This window comes from Schistocerca gregaria, chromosome 2, assembly GCF_023897955.1.
Source record: "Schistocerca gregaria isolate iqSchGreg1 chromosome 2, iqSchGreg1.2, whole genome shotgun sequence".
In the NCBI taxonomy this organism is placed as follows: domain Eukaryota; kingdom Metazoa; phylum Arthropoda; class Insecta; order Orthoptera; family Acrididae; genus Schistocerca; species Schistocerca gregaria.
In genome coordinates this window covers 689,610,658-689,630,425 of record NC_064921.1, presented here as the reverse complement: position 1 = coordinate 689,630,425, position 19,768 = coordinate 689,610,658, and the positions used below count along the sequence as shown (strand labels likewise).

The 19,768-nt window shown below is 42.2% G+C and overlaps 1 protein-coding gene across 1 annotated transcript in view; it reads right to left on the bottom strand.

Moving 5' to 3' along the window:
- Positions 1-19,768, bottom strand: part of LOC126334774 (ATP-binding cassette sub-family C member 4-like) — a 261,316-nt gene that overhangs the window by 46,890 nt on the left and 194,658 nt on the right. The window contains exons 10-12 of the mRNA XM_049997362.1: positions 16,658-16,944; positions 6,632-6,815; positions 1,112-1,273 (exon numbers count right to left, since the gene is read on the bottom strand). Coding sequence (XP_049853319.1) covers positions 1,112-1,273; positions 6,632-6,815; positions 16,658-16,944 — 633 coding nt within the window. The remainder of the gene's footprint in view (positions 1-1,111; positions 1,274-6,631; positions 6,816-16,657; positions 16,945-19,768) is intronic.

Genomic DNA, 19,768 nt, shown 5'->3' with positions numbered 1-19,768 from the left:
GTCCTTAGGTTAGTTCGGTTTCATTAGTTCTAAGTTCTAGGCGACTGATGACCCCAGAAGTTAAGTCGCATAGTGCTCAGAGCCATTTGAACCAGAGGAGACTTGTCTGGAGACACTCCAGACAGTGTTGTGATAGCACACCGACTGTCGCCCGCCCGCCATACGGCCCGACAGCTACGTCGTAGCAGGATCCATTTGATGGTGATCTGCAGCACGCTTGCAGCGCAGCGGTACGTAGACGATTTTCTACGCCCTATTTTGTTGCCTGTCATGGTAAGCCATCCTGGGTTTACATTTAAGCAAGATAATTTCAGCCTGCACTCGGCGACAGTTTCTACTGCGTGTCTTCGTGTTTACTAGACGCTACCTTGCCAGAAAAGTTGCAAGAGGGACCGGTAGACAACAGTCGATCCAGTAAAATGGTATTTAATAAACTTTTTTAAAAAAACGAGGACCGACAGGAAAGAGAGTAATAGCTCGAACAGTCCACGGATATACTGCCGGTTCATAGTGCCCAACGGGCACAAAAACGGGTACTCGGAATGGCAGATTAGACGCGCTCTCCGTCCCACCATCACAGCACAACCTGTGGAGACGGATGAAGTCACGGAAGAAGAGGTAGCCACTGCCTTTATTCTGTACAGTGGCGCAGTATCGGGGAAAATCGGCCATATATTAAAGAAACACCTAGTTGAAACCGTCTTTTGCCCGCCGAATAAAACACGAGCATTACATGGTGACATGTCTGATCGCCGAAATATTGTGCCTGTTGGACACTATGAACCGGCAGTATACCCGTGGACTGTTCGAGCAACGCCGGGAGAAACTGAAGAATCACAAGTGAGTTATTGTTCACAATATACAAATTAATGGGAAGAACGTATAAAAATTGAAAAAAAGTGACATTAAGCTTTTCATTCGGAAGCAGCAGAGGATTTCCGCACTTTTGCAAGCTGTCATTGGCGTCGCTGCAGCACGCCAGTTGGGTAAATCTTCGTTTCTGCCCTGTCCAGGAGAGCAGTATTGTCAGTACATGGGGAGGTTTCTAAGGTGAGTAGGTTCTGTGACTCGATCTGCACAGTAATAGCTGTGTGTTTACGCCGTGCCTCACCTTGATGGAGGTGCGCGACAGCTGCCTGGTGATGCCGTGGTGGGCGCGCTCCGCCTCCGGCCGCTCCTCGCCGCCCTCGTCGCCCTCGCCGGCCCCCAGCATGGCCGAGTACTGCGGCTGCCGGGTCAGCGCCGCGTAGCCTCCCTGCGCCTCCACCTTGCCCTGCACACGCATCGAATGCGTACTTCCATTAGCCGGGATTGTCCCCACATTCACTCTGCACCCGCCACCATAGCCGCGGTCGCAGTGGTGTTTGGCCCGAGATCATTCACTGTCTGACCAAAAATATCAGGACACCTATTATCGTTTATGAACTCCAGACCGTGGAGTCGCTACTATTCGGTCAATTAGCTCCTCAATTGTCATCACGAGGCTGTGTGCACCGCGTATCAGTCCTCCCACCGAGGAAAGATCCTTGGCAATACCGTGAATCGAACCTGGGTCGTCTGCATGGGAGCCATCTACCCTGAATACTCAGCTATACAGATGTACTCCGGACACCTGTTAGTGGGTGTTAATATGTGGTATGTCCATCCCCTTTTTGACGGCTTGAACTCTGCGAGGGACACCTTCAATGAGCTGTCTGAAAGTCTGTGTTGGAATGGCAATACATTCCTCCTCAACAGTTGCAAAGATGGAACTCAGACTGGACGCTGAGGTCTAGAAAGATGTCGACATTCTAAATCATCCCAAAGATATTCACCTAAATTCAAGTTGGGACTATGAGGAGCCAGCCCATTGTAGGTATGCTATTGTCCACAAACCATTGTCTCACATATGCTGCTTTATGATAGGGTGCATTGTCATGCTGATAAAACAATCACTATCTCCGAATCGTTCATCTACTGTACATAGTACTCAATGCTGCAAACTCCTTTCTCATTTAACAGTTTCTTAGGCGTGATAACGGCACCAGGCTGTAACAACGAAAAACAACAACCCCAAACCCCAACACTACCTCCTCCATACTCCAACTGTTGATACTGATGGCAGGTAACAACCTGCAGGCATTCACTAAACTCAGACCCTCCCAACAGCCTGCCACAGGACATAGTGTGATTCATCACTCCAGATCAGTCGTTCCCAGTCATCCAGTGGCGTCATTCTTTACACCACCTCTCGCATCGCTTAGCACTGATCACAGAGATGTGTGCCTTACAAGGAGCTGCTCGACGGTGGTACCCATTCTTTTTAACTCCGTAGGCACCGCCATTGTAAGGGCTGCTCTGCTCGTACCAATTGGCACTCACGTGTGATTCCTTCCACTGATTTCACGTGATTTTTTACAGTCACTCTCCAAAATGCTCAATAGATCCTCTCTATCACAACATGAGGTCTGCCTGTTGTTGTTTTAAGTGTGGTTGTTCCTTCGCTTTGCCACTACACAGTTACATCACCAACTTTCAACCTTCCCAGTTTCACAAGGTTTGAAATGCCCTTGTTGGATTTTCACTCTGGTGATATCCTACGACTAGTCCACCTTCAAAAGTCACGAAGCTCTCCTCGACGAAACATACTGTTGTCATTGCTTCTCTTCTGACAACCCAATACTCCTCACGTCCTGTTATACCTTCGGGTCTACCCCTCACGACATGTAGTGGTCAGTTCCGTATTATATCTATCTGTCCAGATACTTTTGATCAGATAGTGTATAAAGAGCGTAAAATGCACTCTTACAGGTTGGACGTTTTATAACACTTGCCAGCTAAAGTATTTTTCATCCATTGCTAATTTAATTGTTGAATCTAGGTTTTGTTAGTAAGTTGGGGATGCATACTGCTTGACACCATTTTTGAGAAAGATATTTGTAAATATAAAACTTAATCTCATGCGATTATTATAAACCACTCAATTTTAGTATCTTGACAATTTCAGTTTAGTTTCGTCAATGTGCAAATGAATAAAACCAATTTTATCATTTCACGCGTGTTTCTCCTTTATTTCTTCAACAGCTTCATCAGTGGTCTAAAATATGTGGGTATTTCGGTGTATAGGCCTACTGAAGTGCTTAAATTCTAGACACAGTACTTTCAGTTCTGACAGTATATGAATTCCTGTGATGTCATGATGGTAATTTTCTTTTTTTTACTTACTGATTTGTAGATGTTTCTCTACCTTCGTTCTTGCTTTGCTAGATTTAAAGATGATGCACTGATTCCAGACTTTCGATATTCACTATTACAGCACTGAGAATATGAACATACAATCGGTTGATGTTTTGTTTTGACTGTCTTTGCCAACTTTCGTGTGTATTTGTGACATCTGTAGTCTGTGTGTGTTTTGGCAAGAGCATTCAATATTTGGAGATCCTATTCTAAATTAAGAGCTTGAATATGAAATTAAATCTTTCTATTATAAAAGTTCCTGATTTCAGCTGCAGACCTAACGTGAGCTTTAAACTGAGCGAGGGGACGCAGTACTGGAATCACATTCGGGAGGAAATCCCCGTCCGGCCAACCAGACTTTCATTTTCCGTGATTTCCTTACATCGCTCTTGGTAAATAACGATGTGGACCCTTTGAAAAGGGCTCGGACGATTTCCTTCCCTGTCCTTTCGTAATCTGAACTTGTGCTCCGTCTCCGATGGCCGCCCTGTCGACAGGAGGTTAACCTCTAACCTTTCTTCCTTTTTATTTACCAACTTCAGACTGAGTTATTCGAGATAAAAAATAAGAAGAAACTTTTTATGGTGGCCTGATTCATAATAATACACTGCAGAAAGCAACAGTACTTCTCAACATATGACAGAAAAAAATTAGAGATACACTTATATACTCTGTCTGAGAATACAATTGACACTATCAGATGTAATGAATGGGGCACTGACTATCAGCATTCTGAAAGGAAAAGAATAAATGGGAAGAAACCATACAAACTAGCTATTGCAATCATATTAATTTTGTTCTTTCCAATAAGCGTGTGATATTGTTGGCTGGTCTTTCAGGTATTGTTTCTTTTTTTTTCGCTTAAACTCTGGTCTACTTTAGAACACGTGGGAAATGAATGAAACCCAGTTCTTGGCTTGTCAGCCATTTTGGACGTATGTATTTACACCACCTAATTTATCCTAACATATCTCAGCATTAATAAATGATAATGTATAAAGAACTATTATAATCGTATTTGTTAGTGAGCGACAGAAGAATGGAGAGTTGTGGAATTTATTAACACACAATAGGGCGCGAAATGATGAAACCACAGTGGAAATCCGATGAAGGTTAGCACAGATGTGTTGGGCAATTTCTCTAGTACGCCCACCGAACGCGTAGTGTTGCTCTTTTCATTTCTGAGCACAGAGTGAGCACGTAAAGATGCTTAGAACAATAGTGTCTCCCGCCAAATATAAGGACCTGGTGTGAGATTTCGCCTGATGTTGTGCAGCCCACATAGCTGTCGTGCGTTTCTTTCTGCAGGACAACTATCGGCCGCACTCTGCAGGAGTAATGAAGATGCTCCTGTAGCGTTTTCGATGGGAAGTGTTTGATCACCCACAATACAACCCGTAATTGACTCACCCTGAGTTTCGTCTCTGCTCACACGGATCGCTGGCTATTAAGACAATGTTCTGGCACAAAAAAGAGCTGTAGATCAGCGTAGAGAATTGTCAGTAGGCACAGGTGGCTGTCTTCTATGACGTTGGTATTGGAAAATTGATACAACGCTACGACAAGAGTCTAAATGGGAGCGGTGACTATGTAGAGAAATAGCTGGAAGGTATAGTTAACTGTTGCAAATAAAACATTTGATTTTCACAGTGGTTTCCATTTTCCGAACAATCTGATCTTACTTCCTGAATAGGCCCCTTATAATACACTACTGGCCATTAAAATTGCGAAACCAAGAAGAAATGCAGATGATAAACGGGTATTCATTGGACAAATATATTATACTAGAACTGACATGTGATTACATTTTCATGCAATTTGGGTGCATAGATCCTGAGAAATCAGTACCCAGAACAACCACTTCTCGCCGTAATAACGGCCTTGATAGGCCTGGGCGTTGAGTCAAACAGAGCTTGGATGGCGTGTACAGGTACAGCTGCTCATGCAGCCTCAACACGATACCACAGTTCATCAAGAGTAGTGACTGCCGTATTGTGACGAGCCAGTTGCTCGGCCACCATTGACCAGACGTTATCAGTTGGTGAGAGATCTGTATAATGTGCTGGCCAGGGCAGTAGCCGAACATTTTCTGTATCCAGAAAGGCCCGTACAGGACCTGCAACATGCTGTCGTGCATTATCCTGCTGAAATATAGGGTATCGCATTGATCGAATGAAGGGTAGAGCCACAGGTCGTAACACATCTGAAATGTAACGTCCACTGTTCAAAGTGCCGTCAATGCGAACAAGACGTGACCGAGACGTGTAACCAATGGCACCCGATACCATAACGCCGGATGATACGCCAGTATGGCGATGACGAATACACGCTTCCAATGTGGGTTAACGGTAATAGCGCCAAACACGGATGCGAGCATCATGATGCTGTAAACAGAATCTAGATTCATCCGCAAAAATGACGTTTTGCCATTCGTGCACCCAGGTTCGTCGTTGAGTACACCATCGCAGGCGCTCCTGTGTGTGATGCAGCGTCAAGGGTAACCGCAGCCATGGTCTCCGAGCTGACAGTCAATTCTGCTGCAAATGTCGTCGAATTGTTCGTGCAGATGGTTTTTGTCTTGCAAATGTCCCCATCTGTTGATTCAGGAATGGAGATGTGGCTGCACGATACGTTACAGCCATGAGGATAAGATGACTGTCATCTCGACTGCTAGTGATACGAGGCCGTTGGAATCCAGTACGGCGTCCCGTGTTACCCTCATGAATCCACCGATTCCACATTGTGCTAACAGTCATTGGATCTCGACCAGCAATGTCGAAATACGATAAACCGCAATCGCAATAGGCTACAATCCGACCTTTATTAAAGTCGGAAACGTGATGGTACGCATTTCGACTCTTTACACGAGGCATCACAACAACGTTTCACCAGGCAACGCCGGTCAACTGCTGTTTGTGTATGAGCAATTGGTTGGATACTTTCCTCATGTCAGCACTTTGTAGGTGTCTCCACCGGGGCCAACCTTGTGTGAATGCTCTGAAAAGCTAATCATTTGCATATCGCAACGTCTTCTTCCTGTCGGTTAAATTTCGCGTCTGTAGCACGTCAGCTTCGTGATGTGGCAATTTTAATGGCCAGTAGTGTAATTTAAATTTGTTCTTTATTTCGTCGTCTCATTTGCAAATGTATTTTTGTGATGACTAATTTCGGTTCATATTTGATCATCTTCAGATCTTTGTCATCACATAAGGAACCCATCATATCCAGACGAAGCTACATGTTACAATGTCAAACAAAATTTTCCCAAGGGAGTTATCAGGACTTTACCTTTAGTCAGAAGAGTTCTCAGATGGCAACACAGTCTCTGTACTTTGTCTTGTAGATGTTTTTGAATCTTGCTATAGTATTTGCCTACAAATTTTGTTTTTGGGTATACTGAATAAACAATACTTGCGTTGTTAATGAGCACCACGTGATTTGCTTCGGACAGGTACTGCAGCTGATGAGTGACGAGGATGCGCGTCTTGTTTCGCAGGAAGTTGACGATGCACTCATCGAAGAGGTGCTTCCCGACGTGGGTGTCAACAGCTGACAGAGGGTCGTCAAGGAGATATATGTCAGCGTCATGGTAGACCGCCCTGTCAAACAAAAACATTTCGTCACAAACGAGAAAGATCAGTATCGTATTCATGATCTTTTCATTAACGTTTTTTATATATACCTTAGTTTACTCATGTTGAGCTCAAAGCGGCGATCTGTAGTGATAACGTAGGAGGAGAAGAATGTCTATTCCCATTAAAAATGAAGATTGCAAGAATCCGCGCCAACATACTCTTCAACAAGAAGTATTTTCAGCCAATTGCGACTCCAAAGTAAGCAACAGTTTATACTAAGAGTGATTCCAAAATTATCTGAAGACAGTAACTTGATTTTAGTGAAATCAGTTATGTAGAATAAAGTTTTTTTATAGCGATTTTGGCTAAGAAGCTCTTCTTCTACTAAGTAATCCCTACAAATCGCCCCTTCGAGATCAACATCAGTAAACTAACAGATATTGTGCCACGCCAGACACTAAGGGATGCACACAGACTATTCGCATTACAAGAGAAGATTGCAACAATCCGCGCCAACATACTTCTTCTCCTTACACAAGTTTCAATGGCTGATTTTGATATCGGTCTACATCAGTCCATATCAAAAAGAAAGTTATCAAAAGAACAGCACATTGATTGTCCGTGTAAATACAGTCATTTTTCCAATGGAAGAAATATTTCAGTTGTAAAAAAGTTCACACTTTATTCTGGAAAGCTACTCTCTGTGAGCCTATCGATAAATAGAAGAATGTGTCACTATACAGGAAAAACTCCCCTGACAAAATGTCGGACGTTGTTCAGGGTTAGCTTCTGAGTACGTTTGGTATGAAGGACACTTAGTCTACGGTTGCTGGTAACAGAGCAATAACGTAATTATTATTTATTCTGGTTGTTATCCCAATTATCTTTCCTTCTGCGACAATACTGTCACAATAGTGAAAAATTCCGTAATATACAATCATCATAACGTACAGCACAAAACACAGAGTAATGCAACAACACTCAGACGCAGAATTCCATAGGTGCAAGAATAGCTCTGTTAGCTCAGCTACTGCATCTTGTAAACCAATACACGACGCGTATATCGATCAACTCTTCGTGAGTACACCTGTCCAGACCGTTGCGTAATACTGTTAACGTACAACAAACACTGCCAAAAGGAGAAAACCTGAGACGGAACCGAGCAATAGTGAGTACAGTCTTGAGAACAAAGAATAAAGTATGTATTATTCTTGTCGGCAGCAGATACCGTGACTGCATGGAACAAATTTATTTCCAAATAATACACTCAGCATACACGGCGACATTTGCAATGTTGTGCACATACGAGGATGAGTCACTAAATAAATCGCAAACTTACTCATTACTCAAAAATGTGTTGTAAGAGTAATATGTGGTGCACATTCACGACCATCTTGTAGACGCCTGTTTAAGGAGTTAGGAAATCTGGCTACTGATTCACCGTATATTTATTCTCCCATGACATTTGTTGTAAATAATCCACTGCAGCTCAAAAGGAACAATGATGTACATAATTACAATAACAGAAGGAAAAATGACATTCATTTGTCATAGTAAGGTTGTCTTTAGAACAAAAAGAGGTGCTTTATGCTGCAACAAAACTTATTGATAACTTATCCAGTGATATAAAACGTGTGACACACAGCAAAGGAAAATTTGAAAACAAAATAAAAAAAGTTTCTCCATGACAACTCCTTCTATTCTGTAAGAGGAAATACAATTACTGTAATGTCTAAAAGGTGGTAGGTAGGAATTACTAACTAACATCAGTGGATATTAAAAAAAAGAAACTTTATAAATGTTGAGCATGGAGCCATATTTAAAAATTAAGTTGGGATGTGTATGTAAAATGATTCGTTCCACATCATTACGACTGATGTTGCAAATTATCCATGGAACATGAAACTAACTGACTAACTAGGATAGAGACATTAGAGTCGCTTGTACCAGCCTGAAATTTATTTTCCTTTTCAACGTACTCCCCTTGTAAACTTAAATAATCATCCCATCGTTCGACAAGGCGTTAAAAGCCTGCAGCATAGAATTCTTGTGGCAGAGTTCGCGACTAAAGCGTCGTCTTTCGGTATGTATAACAAGTTTAGTTGGGCCCTTAAATTGCTGCAACCCACAAGACCGATGTGTCCTGGTGGTAGCGAAATACCCCTAGACTGTGAAACAACGTGCCATCACTGAACAACCTGGCCGGCCAGGACGCTCCTTATTTGTGATTTTTTTGTCCTTTGCTGAATTCCTATATCCAGTCTAACACGAATTTCCATTAAATACACCTCTAACCACAAACGGGACGATTTCACTTTGCTCGAGCTCTGTGGACAGTCCCTCGCTCATAAAAATCGCTCTGTTATAGTCAGGTCCACATTCATAACACACCTGTCATCTTGGTCTGACTGCTGATCGGTGACGATTGGCTGCGGAATACTTTGTATCGGCCACCTTCCAAGCGTCATGTTCGCTACGTTCTACAGGAGCGAAACTTAAAACGATATGCGGTATTCTGGCATTTGCAACGTATTTATTGACTTACCTTCGTAACTTCAGTGCATAACAAACAGAAAGATAAATGATGATAAAAAGTCAAACGAAATGCAATTAGTACTGTATTCTCGCGTTTGCTACTTATTCATCGACTTCTCCTCGTAATTTCACTGCAAAACAAATACAAGATAAATGGTGGTAAGAAGCCAAACAAACCGCACTTACTAAGGATCATCAGAGACCGAAGTACTCGGAAAAAATCCTGAATAACTACCGAAATTTTGTCGGTACAGTTCGGGTTCACCTTATATATTCAGTTGTAGCCCCGAGACTTTTCTGACACGTACATTCCACACAGAAAAGCGTTACCAGTTGTGCAGACCAGTCCCAGGCAAAGAAAAAAAAGTTTAATTACATAACAAACATATTTCTAATTACGATTTCATACAGTGTATGTAAGAACGATTTCAGTGACAGTAATCGCTGACATAATGCTTAGTTAATTGACGGCTTGGTAATATAACTGCCCAGTTTGTTTATTAACATCAGTTTTCCAAGTCATCGGAAACCACCGATGATGTGTGTCGCATTGGTAGAGGACCATCGAACAGTGAGGGCGGATCATTTTTCATATATGTCGCCCAATTAAATTTTTAAAAATGTCGAAAATCCGTATAGTTTGGGGTCGTTACGTGCAAATTGCGGCTCTGTAGGGATGCTAGTCTATCCCTTGCTCGCTGACATGGAGCCACAGAAGGTTACCCACCGTAACGCCAGGAAGACAGGCCGCTCCGCCGGCTGGAAGCCGCAGGAACCGTTCACAGTGCCATCCCGATAAAGTTGGCAATAAGAACTTTTTTACCACGGAGGAGGCACACAACTGAGCTGCATTTGGGTCTATAAAACCACGGAGAAACGCTCTCCGAACCCCATTCGGTTGCAGATCTCGGAAAGTATAACTTCGTTCCTGGTGGTAGTCCGGCAGTTTCCGTCACATTTATTCATATGAGTTGGCTTCCATCACCTTGAAAGCTGTTTCAGTTCAGTTTCAGTTAGGATATCTGGCGATACTATGCTCGTGGCTATCTCGGTCGGCTTTATTACGCGATTACGCCGCTTGCAACGCGAACAGCGTGAATCAAGATTTCATCAATGTTGAAGTGGTAAAATATTGTCATGCTGTTCCTACTTTTGCGCTCGTGTCCGTAACTCCTCATAGTTGGACACGTTCTTTCTTGTCCGCTCCCGGTAGCTGACTGGTCAGAGCGACAGAATGTCGATCTTAAGAGCCAGGGTTCGATTCCCGACTAGGTCAGCGGTTTTCTCCGCTCACGGACTGGGTGTTGTGTTCTAATCATCATCATTTCATCCCCATCGACGCGAAAGTCGCCGAAGTGCCGTGAAATCGAAAGACTTGCACACGGCGAACGGTGTGCCCGACGGGAGGCCGTAGTCGCCCGACATTTACATTTATCTTCTTTCTTGTTATTTACCTCGAAGAGATCATTTAATTTTTCCAAATACGGCTCTTTACGGACTGCACGATTTATCATCTGTGTTTTAGGGTTTTTCCGTGCACTTTCGTCTTAGTACAGGAAAACGGTTGTTTACAAACTTTTGGATTTATATCGACCTGATTGCATTTATTTTGCTTTAGACAGACAATATACTTTGATTCTTTCTTAACAGCTGTCTGTTACCTGCTGTAAATTTTCCGCTAGATTGTGTTTGTCAAAATCGGCCCCTTTTATAACGCGATTTTCCTTTTAAATGCATCCCATCAAATCAGAAGGAAATTGTTCCCCAGCTTGCAGCGTCTAACTGTGGGCAGTGTTGAGTCAAGTCAGCTTAAAATGAGAGGCATGTAATCCATTACAGATATACTAATTTTCATTCCTGTACTTCTTTTTCCTTCATAAATTCAACTACAAAGAGTTTTAAATCCAAGAATCGTTCTAGGAATGTCCCTTGACTTGACCAAACTACTTTGCAGTAATATATAAAGTCTCTATATTCCTCATTGAGTTCCATCGAAAGCAGTTGCAACTGTCAGTGGAATAATGCGCGAGACTTCAGAAATTTTACTATTCACACAATTAATATCTTCATGTACTACATGCCTTCAAATGTAACACAAGGTTTTTCTTGATGTACTGAAAAATAAATCTCGTCTGTCGATCATTCCAATACTTTGCTCTTTCACTGTCAACTAAATCTTCAAATTCTTTATGCATGGTATTGTAATATAGTTTCGTAGTAAATTTGTCGTACCGGCCGCTTATGCGACTGCATTATGTATACTTAGAAGTCTGATCACTCTCTTCTGTCGCTCACTTTCATTTTTAAAGTCTTGCGACGATAGAACGCTAGACTCACCCTTTTTGTGCAAACGCGCCTTCCATTTTCATGAAAATGGACGCTCGTAAAGTAGCTACATTAACTCTGTTAGCTATTGTCGAAAATGGAGGGAATCACCCGGTGACGATATCTGTAGTCTTGTAGCTCATTGACATATTCACAAAATCGTACAAATTTTCTCCCGGACGTAGCGCGCTCTTTTTTACAACAAATAACATCAAGTATTGCAGGTCATACTTCTGGTTTGTTAGTAAAAAAAGTCACTGAATCTTTTAAAAAAACATGAGGTGAAAAACGATATACGCCAGTATCCAGAAGCGAACCTAGTACCCTTCACTTCACAGTTCACAACTCTATCAACTACACTGCGGCACTAACGTGACAAAAACGTAGAATCTAATTTATACAGGTATCTAAAGGTTGTAACTATAAATTTCATTTCTTGATATTTAGCTGTTGCACCAAAAACGACGCGTTTTTGATAAATCATCAACGCGCTCCAGCATTGAAACGACAGACTTTCGTAGAAGGCAAGTTGCAACACGAAACACATCAAATACAAGAATCCTCTAAATACTAATACGGAGTTTCCCGTTATTTTATTCCAACAAAAGTACTATAAATGAGGCGTTTTCAAGACGTCATCAATTAACCGGTGATCTGACAGCTTACATTCACAGCACGGACGATACAATACGAGGTGCATTCAAGTTCTAAGACCTCCGATTTTTTTCCTACTCAACTACTCACCCGAAATCGATGAAACTGGCATTACTTCTCGACGTAATCGCCCTGCAGACATAAACATTTGTCACAACGCTGACGCCATGATTCCATGGCAGCGGCGAAGGATTCTTTAGGAGTCTGTTTTGACCACTGGAAAATCGCTGAGGCAATAGCAGCACGGCTGGTGAATGTGCGGCCACAGAGAGTGTCTTTCATTGTTGGAAAAAGCCAAAAGTCACTAGCAGCCAGGTCAGGTGAGTAGGGAGCATGAGGAATCACTTCAAAGCTATTACCACAAAGAAACTGTTGCGTAACGTTAGCTCGATGTGCAGGTGTGTTGTCTTCGTGAAACAGCACACGCACAGCCCTTCCCGGAATTTTTGTTGCAGTGCAGGAAGGAATTTATTCATCAAAACATTTTCGTAGGATGCACCTGTTACCGTAGTGCCCTTTGGAACGCAATGGGTAAGGATTACGCCCTCGCTGTCCCAGACCATGGACACCATCATTTTTTCAGCGCTGGCGGTTACCCGAAATTTTTTTGGTGACGGAGAATCTGTGTGCTTCCACTGAGCTGACTGGCGCTTTGTTTCTGGATTGAAAATGGCATCCACGTCTCATCTATTGTCACAACCGATGAAGAGAAACTCCCATTCATGCTGTCGTTGCGCGTCTACATTGCTTGGCAACATGCCACACGGGCAGCCATGTGGTCGTCCGTCAGCATTCGTGGCACCCACCTGGATGACACTTTTCACATTTTCAGGTCGTCATACAGGATTGTGTGCACAGAACCCACAGAAATGCCAACTCTGGAGGCGATCTGTTCAACAGTCATTCGTCGATCCCCCAAAACAATTCTCTCCACTTTCTCGATCATGTCGTCAGACCGGCTTGTGCGAGCCCGAGGTTGTTTCGTTTTGTTGTCACACGATGTTCTGCCTTCATTAAACTGTCGCACCCACGAACGCACTTTCGACACATCCATAACTCCATCACCACATGTCTCCTTCAACTGTCGATGAATTTCCATTGGTATCACACCACGCAAATTCAGAAAACGAATGGTTGCACGTTGTTCAAGTAAGGAAAACGTTGCTATTTTAAGTATTTAAAACAGTTCTCATTCTCGCTGCTGGCTGGTGTGCCGTACGGTGCTGCCATCTCTGGGACGTATTGACAATGAACGCGGCCTTATTTTAAAACAATGCTCATGTTTCTACCTCTTTCCAGTCCGGAGAAAAAAAATCCTAGGCCTTAGAACTTGAATGCACCTCGTATAAAATCACCAAATACGGAGTTTAATTCCACATTACTTAATCCAGTACGGCGCCACCTTGGTTCTGCTTGTGACGCCATATAGACGTTGACTCGCATTGACCACGTTTCTCTCCACGAAGCAAAAATTCAACTTGGCAGGTTTTCCTTGCACGCTTACTGTTGTGGTGGGAAGCGAAATACTACGCTGGGACGTCACTAAACTTGACCAGCTTGTCTTCCACTATCACTTTCACGTCCCGTGAGAAGATACCTTTAGCGAGTGTGATAGTCCTATTTCATATTACTGCAAACTGTTACATCCCGGTATTTGTATGAGTTGACGATTTAACAAATCACTCTTCCAGAAATCCATACGCGAATATAGCGGAACTTTCATTCGTGTTACAGTGGCAAGTAACATCCCCACGCATTTCATATTGGCTTGCGGTGTGTAGGACTAGGCGCATTCTTGATCAATAAATGTTTCTCGATGCAGCACAGAAACAACTTGAAACAAAAATTGGTGGAGAATATTAGACAGAGCAGCCTTGAACCTGAAACTAATCACTAGACGTCAGAGAATTTGTAGTAAAAATTTGGTTTGCTCAGTCGTTGACTTCAAAAAGCCTGTAAATTAGCTGACCGCGATTCATACTTCCCAATATGAGAAGTACAAGGTCCAGGTATTAAAAAAATTGCTATCTTAAAACAGTCACTGACAGATACAAATTCCACTGTTAAATATATGGGGAAACTCTCAGATCCTCTCAAAATCAAAACTGGAGTAAGACAAGGTGATGAGTTGTCTACATTACTTCTCAACTGTGTCCTTGAAAAAGCGATAGAAGAATGGCGCAAACAGAAATCAATCCTCTAAATTGACCAACCAATCACACAGTAGAGGTACTTGCGTTGCTACAATTTGCAGACGATTTAGCAATATTAACTCGCGACATTTCATCGGCCGAAAATCGGATGGAACTCTTGAAAGAAACTGTGGAAAGAATCGGTTTCCAAAGGTCTTTTCAAAAAATAGAATACGTCACCTGCAACAACGAAGCAGGAAGATTCATAGAGATGAAAAACGGCAAAATTACATCAGTTTCATATTGTAAGTATGACGGTGAAACTGTTCAGGAAAATGGAACCGAAACAAAAGCAAACGATACTAGATGCCAAATGCTGGAAACTGCGTACCGACGTACCCAAAATACACTCTCAGAGAAAAGAAAGACGCACCACCAAAGAATTATCCGAATGGGACGGAAATCAGTAGATGTGATGTACATGTACAGACCAACAAATGATTACCATTTCAGAAAAAAAATGGATGATTGGTTCAAGAGAAAGAGTTTCAGTAACTGAGCAAACATTAACGCGATGCCACACCTCTGGCCCTTATGCAAGCAGTTGTTTGGCTTGAATTGATTGATAGAGATGCTAGATGTCCTCCTAAGGAATATCGTGCCACATTCTGTCCAATTGGAGCGTTAGATCGTCAAAATCCCATAATGCTCTAAAACGTCCCATAATGCTCTAAAACGTCCTCAAACGTGGAGAGACCGGTAACCCTGCTGACCAAGGTAACTTACGGCAAGCACGAGGAAAAGTAGTAGAACGCCTCGATGTGCTGGCGGAAATTATCTTGCTGAAATAAAAGCACAGGATGGCTTGCCAGGAAAGGCAGCAAAACGGGACGCAGAATATCTGTCCGCAAACGGCGAGAGTTTCTATGATTGCTTCTTACATACCAAATCATTCGGCCACCAAGGTTGCTGGATTTCTCCCCAGTTGACAACGCTTGAAGAATTATGGCTAAGGCCCTCCAACAATTTCGGGCTTTTGATGATCTAATGCCATAATTGGACAGAATTTCGCACGATATCCCTCAGGAAGACACCCACATCTCAATCAATCAATGCCAAACCGAGTAATGTTAGTATATGGGTCCGTGGTAAAGGAATGCGTGATAGACTTGCTCAATTTCTGAAGCTCCTTCTCTTAAATAAAGTGTCCATTTTTCTGAAATAGTAATCATTTGTTCGTCTCTGCACGAACACCGCATCTACCGATTTCCGTCCCATTCGGATAATTATTTCATGGTGTTTCGTTTTTGTTCGTTTTAAATTGTATCAACAACAAAAAATTATGTCCAAACACACAAAACTAAGAGATTATAAAACAGTATTTAAACTAGACTGCAGCTACGGATCAGAAACGCTTATTTTACACAAGAAAACAGGCAATGAAAACAGTGGGAAAAAAGAACGCAAAATCGAAGAAAAATTTTAGACCCAAAAGTTGTAGACGAATAATAACGACTCAGAAGAAACCAGGGTATCAAACAATATACAAATATCCGCAGTAACATTAGAATACGCAGGTTAAAATATCGAACGAATGAACCAAGACAGACACACAAAGCAATTAATCGTTTATTTTTTCAGTAGGAGTAAACCAGAACAGATTTTTCGAAATGTGTTAGAGAGATCCAAACTGGTATCAATTGGGCAAGAATTACGCGAGAAAAGTCCGAAACCGTGAAATCTTCGGGTCAAAAATTCACAAATAGCAAGCTGATAAAGAGGAAAAACCATAAAAGAAGACTGCAAAAACATGGTCTGAAGAGAGAAAGGAATCCCACAGTAAGAGAATGAAAAAATATGGATGCAGAGGAGGGAAAATACCTATCCTTAAATACTATGCGTATTCCTATTGGGCTTCTTCGCAAATGATAATAAATGATTATAAACAAGCTAAATGCCTGATGCCTGTAAAACGGCAAAAATACTACCTTTGCTCGATAAAGGTAATCCCAAAATCCTTCAAATAATTGTAATGTTAATCAATATGTTGTAGGCAAAAATAATAAATATTCCATTGAGAAATAGAACAACATCCGAACCGAATACACTGTGGTTTCATTTTCAGATGTTCTCCTCGGAGGAGAGCGTGCAGGGTAGCGGGGATAGCAGAAAGCGCTGACGAGGAGTGTGAGAAAGGAACCCATGGAGCAGCGCCCTCACCTGGCGAGGTTGACGCGCGCCTTCTGCCCGCCGGACAGCGATGTGCCCCTCTCGCCCACGACGGTGAGGTCTCCCTGCGGCAGCAGCTCCAGGTCTCGCTGCAGGGCGCACACCCGGATCACCTCCTTGTACCTCCGCCGGTCGTAAGGCCGCCCGAAGACGATGTTCTGCCTTATGGTGGCCGCAAACACCCACGGGTCTTGGCAGGCGTACGACACTTTGCCGTTGATTTTGCAGATTCCTTCTTTCACTGGGAGTTCTCCAAGTAAGGCTTGTAGTAACGAGCTCTGAAAGTAAACAATGTCGCGTTTGGTAATATAATTATACTAAACTCTTAGCTCTAAGTAAAGCTTTTTCTGCATGCTAGTTAACATTAGTGATGTATTCTATGTATTGTATGTTAACTGGGGACCTAGAAACGACGGAGAGGCTCCGTCCCTGCCGCAGCCGCAGTGGTCCACAACACCACGACGACTACCGCAGTCCACTTCACCCCTCCGCAGCCCCACACCGAACCAGGGTTACTGTGTGTGGTTCGGCCCCCGGTGGATCCCCAGGGAACGTCTCACACCAGACGAGTGAAACCCCTATGTTTGCGTGGTAGAGTAATGATGGTGTACGCGTACGTGGAGAACTTGTTTGCACAGCAATCGCCGACATAGTGTAACTGAGGCGGAATAAAGGGAACCAGCCCGCATTCGCCGAGGCAGATGGAAAACCGCCTAAAAACCATCCACAGACTGGCCGGTTCACCGGACCTCGACACAAATCCGCCGGGCATGGATTCGTGTCGGGGACGAGGCGCTCCTTCCCGCCCGGAGAGCCGTGCGTTAGACCGCACGGCCAACCGGGCGGGCTAGTTAACATTAGTACTTACATGCCAAGAATAGACGCAATAACATCAAATTTCTGTGATCTGCTCGGAGACACTACTCCTCATTAAATTGATTAATGGAAAGCATTAAAAATTGAAGGAATAATTAGCTTAGAGCAACAAGAAGATAAATACATTTGAAACTGGAAGGTCAGTATTCATGTCAAGTACATTAAACGGATTGCTTAAGAAGTGGTATACAATAGATATGCAAAGACGAAAAAACTATCACAAGGCAGGGTGAGAAATTGAATGCAGTCAAACCAGGCAAAAAGTGAGGAAATAATTTAATGAGGCAGAAATATCTAGACACAAAACAAACATATGACCACAGGAACCCGCGCTCTATGTCTAATGTAAAACTTTTATGATTACACCTCAGTTCCACAACAGATATGAATTTTTTACGACAATTAAAAGTAAAATGTAAATTGTAGAATATTGTGATGTTCTAAATAATATATTAAAAATAGTTAAATGTATGAGAGTTTCATTACTGTTTGTATTAGAAAATTAAAGTTATAGCCTAGCCTAGAGTGAATCTCTGGAACATGTGACTGATAAATAACGTCTTTGGCCATTAGTGTCTGGTTTTCATATACAATAGACTAAATTTCGAATACTGGGAATGTAAAAGTATTTAGAAATGAAATAATGTATTATAAATTTGGTGAAATGTACTATACTGTACCGTGAAGAACGCGGCTTGAAAAGTTGCATGGGAAATATTGGTTGTGACTGACAGCATTTATGGGACGGGAATGCTAATCGAAGCTTACGATATCAAGCTGGACGGAGTTCTGAAAATTGGTCTGTAAAATGGTGGCGATAAACGGTAAGAATGGTATAGTCAGTGTAGTACATTTAACTAATACTGTAGACATTCCAGAAGGGCGTAATACGTGCGTGACTGAATTACGACCTTATTCCTTTCCTACCTCACACTGATATTAAAACCGAAAAACGTTTGATATTCCAGAATGGTTCTCTGTGAGCCGCAGAAACACGCAGAATTGATTTTGGGTGAATTTATTGAAAATGGAATAGGAAGCTTCGCCATCTTGCTGAGCTACGATAACATTTGACAGCGAGCTTCATACGTCGATAGCGTGGAAGTTGCAGCCTCGTCAGAAAAGTAAGTTTGCTTAAAAATACAGTACGTCTATGCCCGACGCGTGTCATCATAGTAGGCGACGAGGCAGTGTGGTTCGATGTTTAGCAATTCCAAGTCTGATTACGTTCAATTTTTAGAGTATTTCAACAATGTTAAAACGTTTGCCTTTTGCAGTAGTCGGACGTTATTGGCTCTCGCAGTTCGTTTACAAAAGCTGAACCTTATTTCGACAAACGACTTTCAATTGCGTATTAGAAGTAAAATTTTATTTTCTGAGATAATTCTTAGTTACAACGATAAGAAATATAAATTTAAGAAAAATATTGTTCCAAGTTATACAATTCTAACTTTTACAATTTTACTTGATGCTTAAGTGTATATACATAGTCGGGACTACCCGAGACTTTAGTATTTCATTAATTAATTATTTCAAAAGCTGGGTTAAGCCCATCCCATAATTATTGCATGAGTAACCTAAATAACTCATTAAATGAATTGAAAAACACAAATCATCAATGTACTCGCTTCGTTGGTCGGTGCGTATTTCAGATCAAACCTCTAGAATGAGAGACCGTTATTCCCGCAATTGGGGACGAAACGTCAGGGAATAGACATATATGTCGACCGCACCCTCTCTCCAGAAAGCTTTAAAGGAGAATTTGATTTTCCTTGTTTAATTTGTGCGTATTGTCAGGCAGAATTGATACGATAAGTACATTTAGAAACAACGTGGGCTTAGCATCGCTTTTCCGAAGTCGTTTGAGTTGGCGACGTAAGCCTATGTGTATTATAGAAGCAAACGTAGTTGTGTCTTTATCACGGCGCTTACTGAGACTACAAGACTGACTATGTTCTCTTACTTTTCTTCGAAATAAAAGGAGATCAGGAATCTCTTTAATGTAGCAACAGATATTTAAAGTGAGTTAAATGGTATGAAAGCAAGATCTTCCATGGAATGGAGTAAGACTTTTTCACACAAACTAGTGTACCTAGTAAGTTTAGGAATAGAATGCAGAATAGAATCAACGACCCCTTTGAATCTAAGGCAGACATATAATTTGTGTCTCTATGAGGATTACGTGTGACCAGTTGGAAATAATTTCATAAATAAAAGCACAGAAAG